The 18,625-nt window shown below is 38.9% G+C and overlaps 1 protein-coding gene across 3 annotated transcripts in view; it reads left to right on the plus strand.

Annotated features, from left to right (window-relative positions):
• Positions 1-18,625, plus strand: part of myo5aa (myosin VAa) — an 80,348-nt gene that overhangs the window by 34,040 nt on the left and 27,683 nt on the right. For all 3 annotated transcript variants that reach the window (XM_057347400.1, XM_057347401.1, XM_057347403.1), the window contains exons 13-27: positions 108-233; positions 2,941-3,024; positions 8,191-8,349; positions 8,476-8,573; positions 9,118-9,204; positions 9,284-9,392; positions 9,562-9,773; positions 9,867-10,023; positions 12,174-12,413; positions 12,936-13,184; positions 14,825-14,918; positions 15,248-15,396; positions 17,054-17,164; positions 17,272-17,409; positions 17,722-17,778. In XM_057347400.1, the coding sequence (XP_057203383.1) occupies positions 108-233; positions 2,941-3,024; positions 8,191-8,349; positions 8,476-8,573; positions 9,118-9,204; positions 9,284-9,392; positions 9,562-9,773; positions 9,867-10,023; positions 12,174-12,413; positions 12,936-13,184; positions 14,825-14,918; positions 15,248-15,396; positions 17,054-17,164; positions 17,272-17,409; positions 17,722-17,778 (2,070 nt within the window). The remainder of the gene's footprint in view (positions 1-107; positions 234-2,940; positions 3,025-8,190; positions 8,350-8,475; positions 8,574-9,117; positions 9,205-9,283; positions 9,393-9,561; positions 9,774-9,866; positions 10,024-12,173; positions 12,414-12,935; positions 13,185-14,824; positions 14,919-15,247; positions 15,397-17,053; positions 17,165-17,271; positions 17,410-17,721; positions 17,779-18,625) is intronic.

Raw genomic sequence — 18,625 nt, forward strand, 5'->3', positions numbered from 1 at the left:
TATGTGCATTTTCAATTGTGTTATGCATTTATGAAATGTTTTAGTTCATGTTCATGTTCATAAAAAGCAAAAGCATATTAACTCTGAGACTCGCTCTCTCTGATCAGATGCCGAAGGGTTCGGATGACTCTTGGGCTCAGAAGCTGTATAACACTCATTTGAAAACGTGTGCACTTTTTGAGAAGCCGCGGATGTCCAATAAAGCTTTCATTATTCAGCACTTCGCAGATAAGGTACGCACACACAATTCGCACTCTGAGGCATATTTGACCACATGGTGTATTTATATTCATTCATCAACATAGATGAAAGGGCTCGACTCCTAAACCTAGTGAGCTGCCTACATAGATAGCATTTTAAATCATTGTGCGTACACGCTATAATGTGTAGACTGTTTCAAAATCAGAGACACCTTTGGAAAAAGAACAGAAAACGTTTGTGAATCAAAGCGTAGCGTTGCATGTATTATTCAAAGAAAACGCAATCCCAGAATGCACTGCAAAGTAAAAAGATGATAGACATGTCAAAAGAAACATTTATAAGGCCATACGTCCAAAACGTAAAGTTTTACAATAACAAATTGATTGTTTTATTATTCAACATTGTTTGTGTGCTGTGTATTTTTATATTTATTAAACTATTATGTTAAAGGAGTAGTTCAGTATAAAATTGAAATGTCATGATAATTCACTCACCCACATGTCATACAAGCCGTCCTTGTGTTTATTTCTTCCGTCGAAAACAAATTGAGGCTTTTGAGGAAAGCTTTCCAGGGTTCGCTGTTGGTTAAGGTCCAAATTTCAGTTTCGTCGCAGCTTCCAAAGGCTCTAAATGACACCAGCCGATGAATAAAGGTGTTGTCTAGCGAACCGATTAGTCATTTTCCACGAAAAATTATATACTTTTTAAACATAAATATATGGCTTAAGATACTTAAGTCGCTTTTATTAAAATGTCTTAGATAAAACATTACTGGTGTGCATCTTGAGACAAAACAATGGCAATGACATATTTTAAGATATGTCAGGGCAATTTATTTTCAATGAATACCGCTCAAACTTTTATTTTAGTCTGGGACTAGCCTTAAGCCTTGTCTTTGAAACCAGACAATAAAAACATTTCATTTAAAGTCTTGTTAGATATGAGATTCTCTTTAAGTTTGGACGGGGCATTGTGTGTTAAATGCAGACTTTATTATATTAATATTATATTAATGAATATGTTTGTTTGTGTGATGTCCTCACATGAGCTCATGCTGTCTGCGGTGATGTACAGATCTGTTTTAAGAGCGGTATCAGATATCTGTGTCAGGAAACCTTGATGGGGTAGGGGGGTGGGGGTACTCTGCCAAAAAATGAATTACTAACCCACGAGTCGCTCGACAAGCCTAGGACATCCATTCATCTCCGCAACGCAAATTAAGACAGTTTTGATGAGGTTTGCAAGCTTTCTTACTCCCGCCCATAGACAGCAACGTAACTGACTTTCAAAGCACAGAATTTCAGTAAGGTTGCTGTCTATGGGCGTTGCGAAGATGAACGGATGAACAGATAGGCTTGTTGAACGACTTGAGGGCAGATTTTTACTTTTTCGGTGGAGTTTCCCTTTAATACACACGCACACACACGCACAGGCTTTGGTTGACTATCCCCGTGGGGACAGTCCATAGGCGTAATGTTTTTATACTGTACAAACTGTATATTCTATCCCCTATCCCTAAACCTAAAGATCATAGAACACTTTTTGCATTTTTAGATTTGTAAAAAATATTGTTCTGTACAATTTATTAGCTTTTTTGCCCATGAGGACCTCAATTTTGGTCCCCACGGTGACACGAGTCCCCATGTGTTGGTGTGTATTCAGGTTTAGGTCCCCACCGGGATATACAAACATCGAACGACACCCACACCACCACACGTCTGGTTTATTATCTCCTGAGGGCAGTCATAGGCGTAATGTTTTTATACTGTTACAAAAATGTATTATTTTATCCCCTAAACCTAAAGATCATAGAACACTTTTTGCATTTAGATTTTTAAAAAATATTGTTCGTACAATTTATTAGCTTTTTTGCCCTATGAGGACCTCAAATTTTGGTTTCCACAGGTGAACACCGATCTGCATTTACATCTGCAAGACATCTACAATACATCGTTTGCTCATCTGCAATACGTCTCGGAGATGTCTGCTGTCAGACGTCATATAGACATCTAGAAGATGTCTGTAAGAGGTTTATGATTTAGAATGGATGTACAACAGCTCTTTCTAAGATGTTTAGCAGATGTTTTTAAGCAGCAGATCTCCAGATCTTTAGCAGACGTATTACAGACATTCAGACGTCTCCGAGACGTATTGCAGATGAGCAAACTATGTATTTAAGATGTCTTGCAGATGTAAATGCAGACGTCAAATAGATGTAAACCAGATGGATTGTGCTATCTGGGATGTGTTGGTGTGCATTCAGGTTTAGGTCCCCACCGGGATATACAAACATGAACATGCACACACAAACACACGCACACACATGTCTGGTTTATTATCTCCGTGGGGACAGTCCATAGGCGTAATGTTTTTTATACTGTACAAAATGTATATTTTATCCCCTAAACCTAAAGATCATAGAAAACTTTTTGCATTTTTAGATTTTTAAAAAATATTGTTCTGTACAATTTATAAGCTTTTTTGCCCATGGGGACCTCAATTTTGGTCCGCACGGTGACACAAGTCCCCATGTGTTGGTGCATTCAGGTTTAGGTCCCCACCGGGATATAAAAATATGAACGCACACACACACACACCACACACAGTAAAGTTCCCAGGAGTCTGAGCAGCAGGTCACCTAAACATCTGCTGTGCTGGTGTCTTAAGAGCAACATCTGAGATGTGAAAGAGTCTGAGATTGTTTTTTTCTTTGCTATAAGAAACCTCTCTGTGTCTCAGGTTGAGTATCAGTGTGATGGTTTTCTGGAGAAGAATAAAGACACAGTGAATGAGGAGCAGATCAATGTTCTGAAGGCCAGCAAGGTGAGTAAACATATCTCTGAATCTACACGTCCTGCTCTCATGTCTCAAGCACACACTGCTTAATTGCTGAAATATCTCGAGTATGGAGATTCAGCCCCTTACAACTGCTGGTCTATAAACACAAGGTTGTGATATTTCAGTGGTTTTAACTGTATAGCAACCACATGAATCAGCTGTAAGGAGAATCTTACCCGAGTGTTTTATTTTGAGATCTTGACTTTGAGGTTTACAGTCTGTAAAGGTCAAAGAAAGGGTGCCACCTCCTGGTCAAAGATAATGGTGCAATAAATCACAGTCCACACGGCACACATGTCTAAAGGAGTAATGTCTTTCTAAATCTGTCGCCTGCATAATCTTTTTAGGACTTCTTTTACGTACAGTCTTGAGTTGAGGTGTTTACAGATAAAGTCTGTTTCTGAAGTCTTAACACAACATTAGCGTGACTCGGCAGTACCCGAGATATCTGCCGGTTCAAACAAAACCCTGCTGCATACTTCACACTGTCAGCTGTGCCCTCCAGGCATCATGGGTGTGTTTAGTGGATTTTCTAGAAAATTAGCAAGACAGCCACTCATACCTTAGATGAAAGACCCAATAGAAAAGAAATTAACAACCATTGACTGACTTGTGGGCCGCATAACCCTTCCAAAAAAAAATACTGTGGTGGTACCATAGTACATTGACTGTATTGCATGTTATGTCTCTTATGCTCTCAAACACTTTTCTCTTTAGAGCGAGGCAGAACATGTGTGGTTCGAGCAAACACATGCTGTACTAATCCTGAAACACCGATAACAGCTCAAAGAAGCAGATGTGGTTTTACTTTAACGTCATATTAACAGTAAATATGAGCATTAGGCTCAATTCAACTGCTTATTAAGATCAGTGTGTTAGTGGTTCATTCAGATCTTTTTGTTACACAGGTCACGGTCAGCTTCTGTCGTTCCTTTGGTTCATATCATTGGTCATCATTTTGTATCATCATACTTGCATGCATCTACAGTTCTAAGCTGTGCATTCATCTGCCGTGTTCATTTGTATGTTTGTGAATTATTAAAAAGCCAGACATCAGCTAAATATTCACAATTCAGTGTCAATCTGTGCACTTGAAAGTTTTTGAAAGCCTTTCCTTCATGTTTTGATCTAGCTTAAACGCTGAAGGTGTGAGGGGTAGAATAAAAATAGATAGATGGGTTACGTTAATGTAACGTAAGCATTAAAAGAAAGTACAGTAAGAACTGTTTGTCTCTTGTTTTTAGAAAAGTTAGTCCACATATAAACAATAATATAATGTGACTGTATTTAAATGGAGATAAATAGGCTACTATATATAGACTTACTGAACCCCCTGTACTGTATTTTTTAAATGTTGTGACATTAAAATAACACTACAAGTAGAAATTGACAATGACAGTTGATGATTATTTATAGAACAATCTTTGGTCATTGCTGGTGTCTGAGCTGGTTTGCTATTCATAAAGTTCATTACACACATCACACTGATATATTTTGTGTATCTTTAATTTTGTTTTCTCATTGTGTTGTGTTGTCTGTGTGTTGTTTGTGACCATGACAACCGGTACCACTGCAGAAGGTAAACTTTAGAATATGCTTTAGGTTCTCTTTCTCTCTCTCTATTAATTTAATTTGATCAACGCAAAGGTACTTTATTGGCATTATTGTGTGTAGTTACAATATTGCCAAACCATTTTACATCTATCTCCATCAGTCTCGCACCCTCCCCCTCCTCCTTTTCTATGTGTGTGTGTGTTAGAGAGAGAAATATCTTTCTCAGCATGTTCAAGCCCTTGTCTGAGAAAATAAATCTGCTTCTAGAGATCCACACGTCAATCAAACAGACTCCAGTGCTCTCAATCTCTGCCACAGAATGAGTGTGGATTTTTGATACCAATTGAACCAGCAGTTTTTCTGAAGACGCCAGAAATGCGTAGAAGCAAGTACGATGCTGCCAAACCGACCAATCACAGCGCTTGCGGTCCGCGTTGAGTTGACGCGTTGTTACGTTTTTGGAGAGGTGCGCGTCAGGCTACGGCGTAGGGTACGCACAGGGTACGCGTCTCTGCGTAGGCTACGCCGTAGGTTACGGCGTAGGTCCTACGCAGAACCATAAATTGGCTTTAAGAGGCGAAGGACCGAAAGAGCAGACGAGTGAAGCGCTCAATCTTGCAACTTAAATAAATATGCAGAATACAAGAATTTCCCCTGCTAAGGTACAAAACAGCAAAGATAACGAAATGTGTTGCGAGTATTGTATGCATGTGAAGCTAATGCAGGAAACACGTGTTTAAACTTTAAGCACTGAACTTGTATAAAGATCTCTAACAATACTGCAAAGCATACAAAACGTTATACTGTACATCACGCTAAATACTATTTATTTGTAAGTCGCTATTGATAGAAGCCAAACGTGTATCAATGCAGCTTTCATGAAGAATAATCACTAAAAGCCTTCAGGTCTCGCGGGTTGTTTGATATATGCGCGCGCCCAGAGTCAGAGCACAAAATACTAAACGGACTTCTCTTTCACGCCTTCTTACTCTGAAACGGACATATTAACACAAAATAACCTAAAAATTCCCATATTAACAAGAAACCTTGTAAAGGTATTCAGTTTGTTTCGTGACCAAACAGTTGGGAAACAAAACACGTGTTCCAGTATATTGCGCGAGCTCTTAAAGGGGCAGCAGCACAATAAAGATATCTGTTTATAATGTTCATCAAACAACAACGGACGGGCCCAAAAACACTCACTGATATTAAAGGAATTGTGTTCTCTTATAGGAGTCGTTCACAACAAATAAAGGAAGAAAGTAGCTTTAAGAAAGATGTGCTTTAAATATGGTAAAGTGTTGAAAGAGAGTTTACATATACAATAAAAATAATTCAATCATAAACAATGATTTGTATTAATTTCTAATTGATTTATTAATGTATTAAACACATTTTAATGAAGTTTTAGTGATTCTTTTTTCTTACCTCACCCCACGACTCTGGTGCTATCAAATTAAGGGCTGGTGCCACCAACTGAATAACTTGGTAGCACCAGTGCCACCTCTCTCAAGTGTTAGTCTAGAGCCCTGCTTTCTTGTAGAATTGTGCTTCAAATAAAGAACTTTATGTTGACCAGATTGTTAGTTAATCATTTACAAGTCAATATTGCCTATATGGACAGCGATTTAAAAAAAAAAAAAGAACTTGTAAAACTGTGGTGTTAAATGCGATGCGGTCGAAAATTTGGGTGCACCTAACTTTTATGCTGGTGCACCTAAGAAAAAAAGTTAGGCGCACCAGTGCAACTAGTTCAAAAAGTTAGTCTAGAGCCCTGGCAAACCATTTTCTTTAAAAATGCTGATAAAATGCTACAGCCGAACACGTCCGCATTGTGTTGAGCTGGAGTTTGTTTGAAGTGTGTGTGGATTTGATGTTTAAGCTGTTATTCACATAAAGATTGTGTTATTTTGCTTTGGCTGCAGCCGCTATACGCTGTTTCATCTCTCTGGGCACAAACTGTTAATGATCAATAAGAGTATCTGAGTATAAGGCCCTTACTCTTCAATACTGCCCCACTCTATAATGATTTGTTTGTCTTTGTATGCATAGTTAATAATGCTTATTTCCCTATTATTTTGGATTAAATCAAGTTATGTAACATAACAGTTCACTTATCAGAGGGCCTTATAAACACTGTGAAGTTTTGGGAGTGACAACCGCGTCAGCATCTAGTGCCTGTAGCAGAACATGGATGGCAACACATAAATAGAAACTCATTTACAAAATGTTTTTGGACGCTGCTTGCCACAATCGCAGTAAGACTGAACCAAAGTCTGTTTACTGAAGTTGTGCCACTCAGCGGCCATGTTTGCAACGCATCTGGGCAGCAATTTACGCCATATGAAGTTCACAGTACTATCTACTTAAATGGGGGAAGGCAGATATTTCTAAAATCGCTGGCAAAAATCACGATTAAACAGCATATTTCCGATCAATAATTAAACGTGACATGAACTGTATCATAACTTTAGTTTGCTAAGCTTAATTTGCGCTAAAAAATCACCTTTTTCGATGTCGCCTCCTTTACTGCGCCTGCGCACAGGCTGGCAAGCGCCTCACGAGAGCCCCGCCCCAGAGAATCGTCAGTCTTTACTGATTGACGATTGGCTCGTTTACTGGAAGGCAGGACGTCCTTCGCTAGAGCAGCCATATTGAGCGTTGCATTCCTTGCCACTCATTGTAACGGCAGTGGCGCATCTTGTTAATATTAATATCTTTGGACTGAACAAAGCTCTGACTTATTTGGAAGAGATTTCTTTTTTTGTTTTATTATTTTGTGTCTGACATGGGGTAGAAGTTATTTGAAAAATGTGCTCGTCACTCCCATAAATAAGCAAACTCTACGTGGCCTCTTAAAGGGGTCATATGGCGCGAATACTTGTTTTTATGTGTCTTTGGTGTGTTATAAGTTGCCCATGCATGTATTAGACACGAAATTTAAAGTGTCGGAACAAAAGATGCATTCTATCTAAAAGCGAATGCTCACCCAGACCTGTTTGAAACGTCTCGTGTAACCACAACCACACCCTCACAAATCTACGTCAGGTCGTGGTATGATTTGACTAAGACCGCCCAAATGTATACGCAAGTAAGGTGGGCGTACCTGTCAGTACAATTGCTTTGGAACCTGATGTTCAAAATATGGTAAGGGGTGTTACATTTCCATCACACGCTTGCAGTGTTCGACCAGTCACTACGCACTGGCTAACTGGCCAATCATAGCACACCTCGCTTTCAGAGCGATGAGCTTAGTAAAAAATCTGCGCGTTTACAAACATGCACAGTATGTGGAAAATACAGCGTTTTTTAACCTTAAATCCTGTATACACATTGCATTACATCTAAAACAAATGATAATATTCGTTTTAGCCGTGTTATATGACCCCTTTAACTAAAATTAAGTTGACATATTTCAATTATATTTGTAATATCTAATGACAGTCACTCAAGTTGCTAGGCTACCATTGAAATGAATGACATAGCCTCGCTTTGTCGATGGAGGTCTGAACGGGGCGTAAGTCTGGTTAATAACATTATAGAATTCGCTGGTCCATCAGGCTTGAATGTGAAGTTTGTATTGACTGTAATTCCCAGTTTGACCTGTTGGTGGAGCTGTTCCTGGATGAGGAGAAAGCCACAAGTCCGACTGGTGCTCCTCCGGCTCCTGGAGGACGAACACGTCTCAGCGTCAAACCAGACAAGAAAAAAGCCGGCCAGGCCAGCAAAGAGCACAAGAAGACGGTCGGACTGCAGGTGAAGGCCTTTTCTTATTAAACCGTTTTTATTCGTTTATTTATTTGGACTTTTGTCGCACAAATAAAGCAACAAGGCTCAAAATATTAAAGAATGAATATTGTTTCAATTTCTCTTCTTCTTTAGTTCCGCAATTCTCTTCAGCTGCTAATGGAAACGCTGAATGCAACTACACCACACTATGTTCGCTGCATCAAACCCAACGATCACAAATTCGCCTTCACGTCAGTGTCTTATCACTCTGTTTCTTTAAGCCTCCACATCATATTGTGCTCATGGGATCTGAGAATTAAATATAGTATATACCTGTAGAGGTGAATTCCTATAGTGAACAATTATTTTTATGTCATCCACACTTTGGGTTATGGCCAACAAACAGTTACTTAGCACAGAGCATACAGTAGAAATTCATTTTGGGGGCAGTAAAAGTACATTCTCAGTGTAAAATGACAGCATAAGGCTTTGTCTCCACCATATTAGTAGTAATGTGCATATAGGTATGTATTCTTTATAAATAACTTAAACATAGTGAAAGTCTAAATTCTTGATATAAAATCTCATAAAAGACTGGTTTGAGAATTATTTCTTCATTTGTTAAAACTGTATTAAAGGGATAGATCACTCAAAATAATTAAATCTGTCATCATTGATTAGATTCTAATACTAAAATGTTCTCGTATGTTTCTGAGCTGAGTTTATCTATGTAGATTTTGACGTGCTTATATTTCTGGGCTGATATTGGTCTGGTCTGCTTTTGCACATTTCCAGGTTTGACCCCAAGAGGGCAGTGCAACAGCTGCGTGCATGTGGAGTTTTGGAAACCATCCGAATCTCTGCAACAGGTTTCCCATCCAGGTATCCTGAACATCCATACAGCATCATACTGCATTGCTTTGTCATGCACATCATGGTTGTACGTGTTTTTCTTTGTTAGGTGGACCTATCAGGAGTTCTTTAGCAGGTATCGTGTCCTGATGAAGCAGAAAGATGTCTTGACAGATAAGAAGATGACCTGCAAAAATGTTCTGGAGAAACTGGTGCAGGTACTGTGCAAGAAGCAATTTCTTCCTATGAAACAACAGTAAAAAATACAACATTCTGTTTAAAGTAAACTAGCATTCTTACACTTTTTCTATTGCTAAGAGTTGGTCTGAAAATTGTTCTTAAGCTGGCCTAAAATAATTGTGACTTTACTTTTTGTTTTTCCAATAGGATCCAGATAAGTACCAGTTCGGGAAAACCAAGATTTTTTTCCGGGCGGGGCAGGTTGCGTACCTGGAGAAACTGCGTGCAGACAAGCTGCGTGCCGCTTGCATCCGCATCCAGAAGACAATCCGCTGCTGGCTGGCACGCAAGAAGTACCTGCGCATGAAACACGCTGCCACAACCATCCAGAGATACGTCCGTGGATACCAGGCCCGCTGGTGAGGGGGAGGGGAGTCATAGTGAGCGGGGCCTTGAAGTGTTGTACAGCACCTGACCATGTGTTAACCATGTGCATTGTTTTCCGTTTTCAGTCTTGCAAACTTCCTGCGTCGCACACGGGCCGCAATCGTCATCCAGAAGTATCAGCGCATGTATGTTCAGAAGACGTGTTACAGGCGCAAGCAGGCTGCAGCTCTGGCCATGCAGTGCATACTCAGAGCGTACATGGCCAGACAGCTGTACAAAGCGGTGAGCCATATGAATACACTCTCTCAAACCTATAGACGTGTGCAGCAGTCACAAACACACTGCCCATTACTATTCTTTAATTAAGAACGGTTGTGTTCTTGATATTAATATCAGTTTTTATTTTAAGTGTCTCAGCATTAGGGCTGTCACAATATCAGATTTTCACTACATGATTATCATAGGCAAAGATTTCACAATAACAATATTATCGCAGTATTGAAATGTGTTTTTATGAATAAATAATGCTATCAGTCATATTCATCCTTATTTTTGTTTATTTTGTGTTTTCGTTTTTTGCACTATGAATAATTCTTGAAATATGAGTGTAGGGAGGTGGAGAGATAGAGTTTGTAACCGTTGTGGCTCTTAAAGCAAAATTTTAATTATTTACAATCTTATTAACAGAGTATTGTTGTAATTATGGTTTTTAGTATCATGGTTATTGTCAATTCAAGTATATTGTGACACCCCAACTCTGCATATATTATTTAGTTTAGGTTATGTTTCTATACTGAGAGATGAAGATACATCAGGTTTACACATGATGCTAGCAGCACAGTTTATAATTAACACACTGGAAACCAGTGAATTATTTCAGGCATGAGACACATGACCACTGAAAGCTGCATCCCTGGAGAAATGAATGCTAAAGGTTTACCACCAAAGAACCCTACAGTAGTCTACAGTTAATAGAGTTTTACACTCTGTGCACTTTGTGTCTGTTACTGTACTACTGTTCACACCATGAACTATAAATAACTACACAATAGCTATAAAACCTATAATTATTAAGCCACTCTATATTTTAGAGAATACTGTAGCGCACATTACAACTGTAACAATAGTAAAACAGATCACTTTTGAAGTGATTTTTAAAATGGTTGAGAAACAATTAAACATTGACAGCCCATTAAAATATATTCTAACATAAAGACTCATGCATTTAAATGTGAAAATGCAGGATGCAAGCTTAAATTAACTGTAACATTATTGTTTGTTGGTGTGGAGGCTAATATTGTTATTGGTTTCTTTATAGTTACTGTTCTTGGTGGAAACAGGCCTTAACTTTTTTCCTGCTGTTGACAAGATTTTGTCATTAATGACAACACTTCACTCTTATATTAGTGGGGTGGGGTGGGGGGGGGGCTGCTGCACCTTTTCTGAAACAGTACAGCATCTACAGATCAAAAACAAGTTTTATCTGTGTTTTGAATCTTTGTTCTGATTCCGATCCGGAATGGTCACAAAAAATATATATATCAGCTTTTTTTCAAAATGTGTTTTTTATTTGACAGATGCCCTGTTTTTATAAATTAAATATTCGCCTATTCATACAACATATTCTGGGGGCCATAAAAGTTTTGTCAATATGATAAAATATCAGCTGGTGCTGACTGGCAACTGGTGGGGAAACATTTAGGTGTATGTCTATTATTATTGTATATATTCTTTTTTATTTCAAGGTCAAATTAAATTCTCAGATCACAAACTATGTGTTTTTATGTAACAAAAAATAGTATAACATACTATTGCCATTTTGCCTTTCAACGTGTGATATTACAAACTTAGTTTAAAACACATCGTGGGATTGGAAAGTGTCACAAGTAAGATTCAAGCTCACATTGCCCAGACAAGTGTGATTACTATAACATATCATATCTGCAAATTTCAGTCCATGCGTCTAACACACAGCATCAATCACGTCATGTCACTATAGATTTTTCTCCTCTTCACTGTTGGGGTGCAAATAATCCAAAACAACAAAGTGAGGTTTTGCGATGAACTCACCTCTCTGTGTGGTCATGTGATGACACTGAGAGCAGGTTGTTCCAGTAGGGACTGTCCCACTGATGGACCACAGCAGCTGGACTCATATTATTACGCTCTCTCTCTCTTGCTCGCTCGCTCACTTTCTCTCTCGCGCGCGCTCTCTCCCTCCTTCTGTCTCTGTACTACTTGATCAGCAGTGGATTGTAGAAACAGGATGTGTAATATCTGCAGATTAAAAAGGCAGAAGGTGTGAGGCGGAAAACTCTAAGAACATTCCATTGCACTGACGTTCATTCTTTATTACTTTCTATTTATTCACTCAAAGCTGTCCGCTGTGTGTTTTTTGCCTTTTCCTCATGCTCTGTCTTGTGTTTGTGTAGCTTCTGCGAGAGCACAAGGCCGTCCTCATTCAGAAGATGGTCCGTGGCTGGTTGGCGCGTCAGTGGTACAAGCGGACGCTCGAAGCCATCGTGTACCTGCAGTGCTGCTTCCGTCGCATGCGTGCCAAACGCGAGCTCAAGAAGCTCAAGATCGAGGCCCGATCGGTCGAACACTTCAAGAAGCTCAACATCGGCATGGAGAACAAGATCATGCAACTGCAGCGGAGGATAGACGAACAGGTACCACGCTGACACTGTGAGGATGCTGTGGCTTATTTTTTAAAGCTGGATTTTTGTTATGGATTAGTATAATGTATTGTAATGAAAGTGTCCAGCATGGGAGCTTCTTTTTAAAAAGCTTCCCAGCATGCACTTCATGAACTTCATTGTGTGCAGATGTCAGTGTAATGTAAAAGGGGGTCTTTTGTGTCATGGTGTGTTGTTTCCTAGTTTTGATAACTTTTCCACTTGGATAATTAAGTAATTTCAGTTATAATAAAGAATGAGTTGATGGGTCTAAACGTTTGACTTTCGCTGTTATTATATATCGGAACATTACAAAAAATCATCCAGTCTTTACCTGGCTTTAACATTTACAGTATGTGTATCTTAAGCCATATGACAAACAACACATGCAGTACATACGATTTCCTTATCAAAGCTATAGAAGCTGGTCCAGACGATTATTTACAGCCTGATATTTTTTAGAAGATGACTAAAAAACACCATTATCTTTGACGTCCTCTTTCCGTTTCATTTTAGAACAAGGATAACCGAGCTCTCAGCGAGCGCTTGAACGGCCTGGAGATCAGTCACGCTACAGAGTCCGAGCGTCTGCGCACAGAGCTCACGCGTCTGCGAGGGGCAGAGGAGGAGGCCAAAAACAATGGCAACAAAGTCACAACTCTTCTGGAGGAACTGGAACGTCTGCGCAAAGACCTGCAGATCACGCAGAAAGAGAAGAAGTCCATCGAGGACTGGGCACAAACATACCAGGACGAGATGGAGAAGGTGCGGGCTGTGCATTTGTTTACCTGTGCCTGGTTCTGCTCTCGGCTTTCGCCTGACAAATGCCACTTGATGTGGACTTGTAGTGGCATAGCCTTTACTAAAACATGTCCACATCACTGTAAAGTGGCTCATTTGTCATTTTATAAGTTATAATATTGATCATGAGCTCCTGCATTGAGTCCAGTGAGCTCATAAGCCAAACCTGCACTGGACCTGACTTCAAAGCAGACAACCACTATCAGCAGTGTATTGAGCGGCATTTGAGACCGACTTGGTTCATCTGTGTAGTTCATTTAAATGAGCTGATTTAAAATGACTCACTGATTCCTTTGAGTCATCACTCATCTGTGTACCAAGCAGCCGAGTAAAAACTGGATGTTCCCAGAAATCCCTCCGCAACATTTTTTTTGTTTTGTTTGGTAGTAAAATTCATGTTTGGTTGTATCAAGTTCAGGGATTTTCAAATGCTTGATGATTCAATACCGATAATGAATCAGTTGGAAAAAAAATCACCTTGTGTGCAAATCAGAGATTATTTTATATTTGATTTATATATTAATAATAATTTATGTGTGTTTGTATGCAAGTCAGTAGTATGTGAGTGCTGGTTTATTGTCCAAACTAAACCTCAATAATGACATTTACTATCCAATCCCAAACTCATATGTGAGATGTGACTGTTACTCAGTTGTCCCTTCCTTTAGACAGGCATTAAGCCTTTTGAGAATAACTTACTCTCTAAAGAGACAGAAATACTCTGTTTCCCCTGATTCAGGGCTTAGAGAGACCTCTTCACTGCTTTAAACCTAAGGAGAGACAAAACCTGTAGGAGATGAAGAGAGAAAAAAGACTAGATTTAGTTTTAGGATGGTAGAGGACTAGGAAACTCACATAGTTGCTGTAACAGTACTGAATGTTAAAAAGTAATAATTGTTTCCTTGCTTTTAAAGGAAAGTTACGCTCTATTAGCATGATTTTTCCATTGAAAATACATCTGACCAGTAAGGTTGTAAAAGGAAAAAATATCTTGTTTACATTAATGTACTTACAGTAGAATGTTAAGATATACCCTCTTTAAAAGGCATCATTTGTAATAGCATAGAGTCCTGTTTCACACAATATCTACAAGTATTCCAGACAGAGTTTGTTTACATAGAGAAATCCACCCACAGCAATTACGTCAATAACCAGCCGTTCATCTGCCTAAAAAAAGAAGAGCCCTCCAGGATCCTTTGACTAAAACACCTCTATTCTACAGTGTATGTGCATTACTGTCATGACTGATGGATGAGTTCAAATTATATTTTTAATGATGGTAGATGATAGCTAAAACTGTATGTTTCTTTGTAGTCTTTTGTCCAAATATAATATTTTTCTTTTTTTAGATACTTGTCTGTTGTTGTGGTTACGTAACCAGAGTCATGTGGGTGGGGTATTTTAGCCTACTTCTGAGCCCACCTTACAGTCAAATCCTGATGAACAACATTTAGTCCTGCCCTATATTATTACACACCGAATATTCTGTTTCATGTCACATTGTGGAACATGAAGGAATTGTGGATGCAGTTCCATGTTTTTACTTATACAGACTTTGAATGTCAACCCAGAGACTTATTGTGCCTGTGTGTTGTTTGCAACAGATGATCTCAGAACTGAAAGAGCAGAATCACCTGCTGAAGAACGAGAAAGACGACCTGAACCGACTGATCCAAGAGCAGAGCCAGCAGTTTACAGGTACAGCTTAATAAAGCCAAATAATCTGTCATATACGGTGCCCTCTACTAATATTGACACCCTTGGTAAACATGCGCAAAGAAGGCTGTGAAAAAAATTTCTTTATTGTTTAACCTTTTGATCTTTTGTTATGCCGCTCTCATGGATAGCAAACCATACCGAACACAACAGTTTTATCGAAATACAAATGTCTTATATGTACAAAGTATATCTAAAACGTTGATACTGTGACAGGAACGGGATGAATATGAAATATGATGAGCCTGTCGGATGATTGTGTAAACACTGTTTGGTTTTGGTGTTTAACACACAATGTTTGTGTTTTGTAGAGAAAATGCAGAGGGCTCTAAAGGAGGAAACCCAGCAGTTAGAAAGCGATTTAAACGAGGAACGTTCTCGCTATCAGAACCTGCTTACAGAACATCTGCGACTGGAGGAGAAATACGACGATTTGAAGGAGGAGATAACTCTGGCTGTGGTGAGCGTTCACTTCAACTACACACACACATTCACACCACTGCTGAAGAGAAACTGAGATGTCTGGGTCATATTTCATCAGCCTATTTGATTACTTTTGAGATTTCCTTGTAGTATATTATGGCAATATTTTCATGACAGTTAAAACATTTCACACAGATTCCAAACTATCAGAATTTTCTTACTAACAATGACATATGATAACAATTTTTGAAGGACTAATACATCGTTGTACTAATATAGCTGCATTTAAATATAATTGTATTACAATATTTTTATTGTGATTTTCCACTGGAACTTGTTGGTTCCTCTGGACCAATAGCAGACAGAGACCCATAGAAAAGAGTTTTTAAAGAGTAAATATGAATGTCCTTAAAATACATTTCATGCAGTGTGTAATGCTGCTGTGTGTAAATTTAAGCATTCTGCCAAGTTGTAAAGCGGAATGTGAACGAATAACAAAGTTATTGGCTTGGGAATAAAGGAGTCGACTCTGAATCACATGAACGAGTCGTCTGTCGTTCTAATTTCAGTTCCGGGTCGGATTTGCGTCACTCCGTGTAATGCCTACCTTCCATTTGCGACATTGCACACGGTAGACCAATCACAGCAATCTAGACCATCTGACCAATCAGATCAGAGTAGGCTGACAGAAAGGAGGGGATTAACTCAACTCAACTCAACTTTATTTATATAGCGCTTTTACAATTTTCATTGTTACAAAGCAGCTGCACATGAGACACATTGACTACAAGCAAAACAATCAAAGTTGTACCTGCAAAAACAAGAAAAGGTTGAAAACACAGAAGACAGACACACCCACACACAAAACACTCCACACACAGAACACGCACACGCACCAACACACACAGACACAGAGACACACACACACACGGATGCGCACGCACACACACACAACACACACACACACACGTACGTACACAGACAAGTACGCACACACACACACGCTCAGTGAGAGCACACATTTAGGATATTTAGGATAATGGAGAGAGAAGCACAGGTCAAATATAACAGATAATAAATTCCTATATGCAATATTAATTAAGTAAAACTTTAAAATTCTAAAGCAGCCCCCCCGGTCAGGCAGATAGTGCAAAAACAGTATGCAAACGGTGGCGAGGAACCCAAAACTCTAATCGAGAAAAAAAACCTCAGGAGAACCCAGGCCCAACCAGGGGATTCCAGTTCCCCTCTGGCAAAAGCTGCTGCCTCTGCACAAGCTCCAGAGAACTTGCACAACAAGGCTAAATAAAATAAATAAACTTAATAATAAAATAAATTATAGTTTAAGATTATCATTAATAGAGATAGATTAGATAGATGAATAGATGAACTAATAGATTAGATAGATGAATCACGGAACGAATCATTAGAGAGTCGGTCAAGAAGTAAGCTAATAATAACTGCCTATTATTAGGAAATGAAAGTGTTTTTACGCCGTGTATGTACAAAAACTTGTTGTTGGACACTCCATAAACCAAATAGGACCTTAAAAATCACAAAATATTTACTCTTTAAAGAACGATTGCAGTGAGGATTTGGGGGAATAAGCCTAATCATGATTAAACTAGCGTGACTTGAAATCTAATTACTGATGTACAAAAACAGCCCTCTGATGTGTTCTGTCTGTCTTGTAGAACGTTCCCAAACCTGGCCACAGACGCACAGACTCCACACACAGCAGCAACGAATCCGAATGCACATACTCCGAGTTTGCAGAGTCAGAGGAGGGGTCCCGCGGGGGGGAGGTGAGACAAACATCATTCTTAATACTCATTATCTTTAGTTTCTTCTGTAGATGCTTCATTTGTGCCATTCTATTGTATATTGTATATGTTTTGTTCTGTCTCTCCAGGATGTTTCCAAGGGGATACTGGACATGTCACTCTTCCTGAAGCTGCAGAAGAGAGTGTCCGAACTAGAGCAAGAGAAACAGTCACTGCAAAACGAACTCGATCGCAGAGAGGAGCAGTTTCAGCGGGCTAGAGCCAGGGTACACACACACACAGACATGCTGGTTTTATGTGGACTTGTTATCTATGAAATGTTATTTATTCTATCCTCAACCCATAAACTGTGTATTGTATCCTACAGAAAAAAACTCTCACAGAAATCCTTCTGCATTTTAACATTTTCAACAAAAACTCAATTCAGTATGATTCATTTAAGTTTTGCTCATGTGGACCTAAAAATGTTCTCACAAAATCAAAAATTAGTACTGGTATTACTGTCTTTGTGAAGACATTTATTTAACAAACACACGCTGTTGTTAATAAGGTTGAAATGATGTTTTACTGTCGTTCAGGATGATGAAGAACATAAGAAGGCTCGTGGCGCTGAGCTGGAGTATGAATCTCTCAAGGTAAAAACACGCACAAACACTCAAACACAAGCTCACTGACACTCCCACACCACTCCAGTCTGCAGGTCCTTACAGTTCAATTCAATTCAAATTGATTCCTGTAGCACTTTTTACAATATTGCATTGTTTTAAAGTAGAGACCGAACCGATATATTGTTTTACCGATGTTTTCCCCGATATTTAAGCATTTTTTCTAAAATCGAGTATCTGTTTTCTAATATCGGATTCACCGATAAATGTGTGCAAGATCGCCATTGCAGCGCAGCGTCTGAGGGGAGACGAGACTAAAACTTCAGCGACTTACTTAATTAGTAAACTTGATTTAACATTACAGCCATTTTTGCACAAATGAGATGTGTTACATAGATGCCTGATATGCAGTTTATGCATACAAATATGTTCACATCTGCTCACGTTTATTTGTGATCACAGGGCTTTGTTAAACAGTATTCATTAGGACTAGGAAAAAACATATATATACTGTAGATATATTACTTCACATTTCATTAGACAGACCATTATGCATTTTCCATTAAAAGATGCAATCTGATGAGTTCCGTTCAACTCCGTCACTGTTATGACTGCAGGTTCCTAAATACACCTAATTTCTAACGACAGGCAGACAGATGATTTGTGTTGCCTTTATATGAACGTCTGATTTACTTAAGATTGTGTTCAAGAAACTTTTACCTCATGGCCCCATTGTGTCAGCAGGCATTTCATAATCCAGGCTGACAAAATATTCATAATTCTGACATAATTTACCAGTTAAGAAATGCAATGATGCACACACTGATTTGTTTGTTACTCTTCTGACAATGTATTGTTTAAGTATTTTTCAGTGAAT

Source organism: Triplophysa rosa, linkage group LG12 (assembly GCF_024868665.1).
Source record: "Triplophysa rosa linkage group LG12, Trosa_1v2, whole genome shotgun sequence".
NCBI classification, from domain to species: domain Eukaryota; kingdom Metazoa; phylum Chordata; class Actinopteri; order Cypriniformes; family Nemacheilidae; genus Triplophysa; species Triplophysa rosa.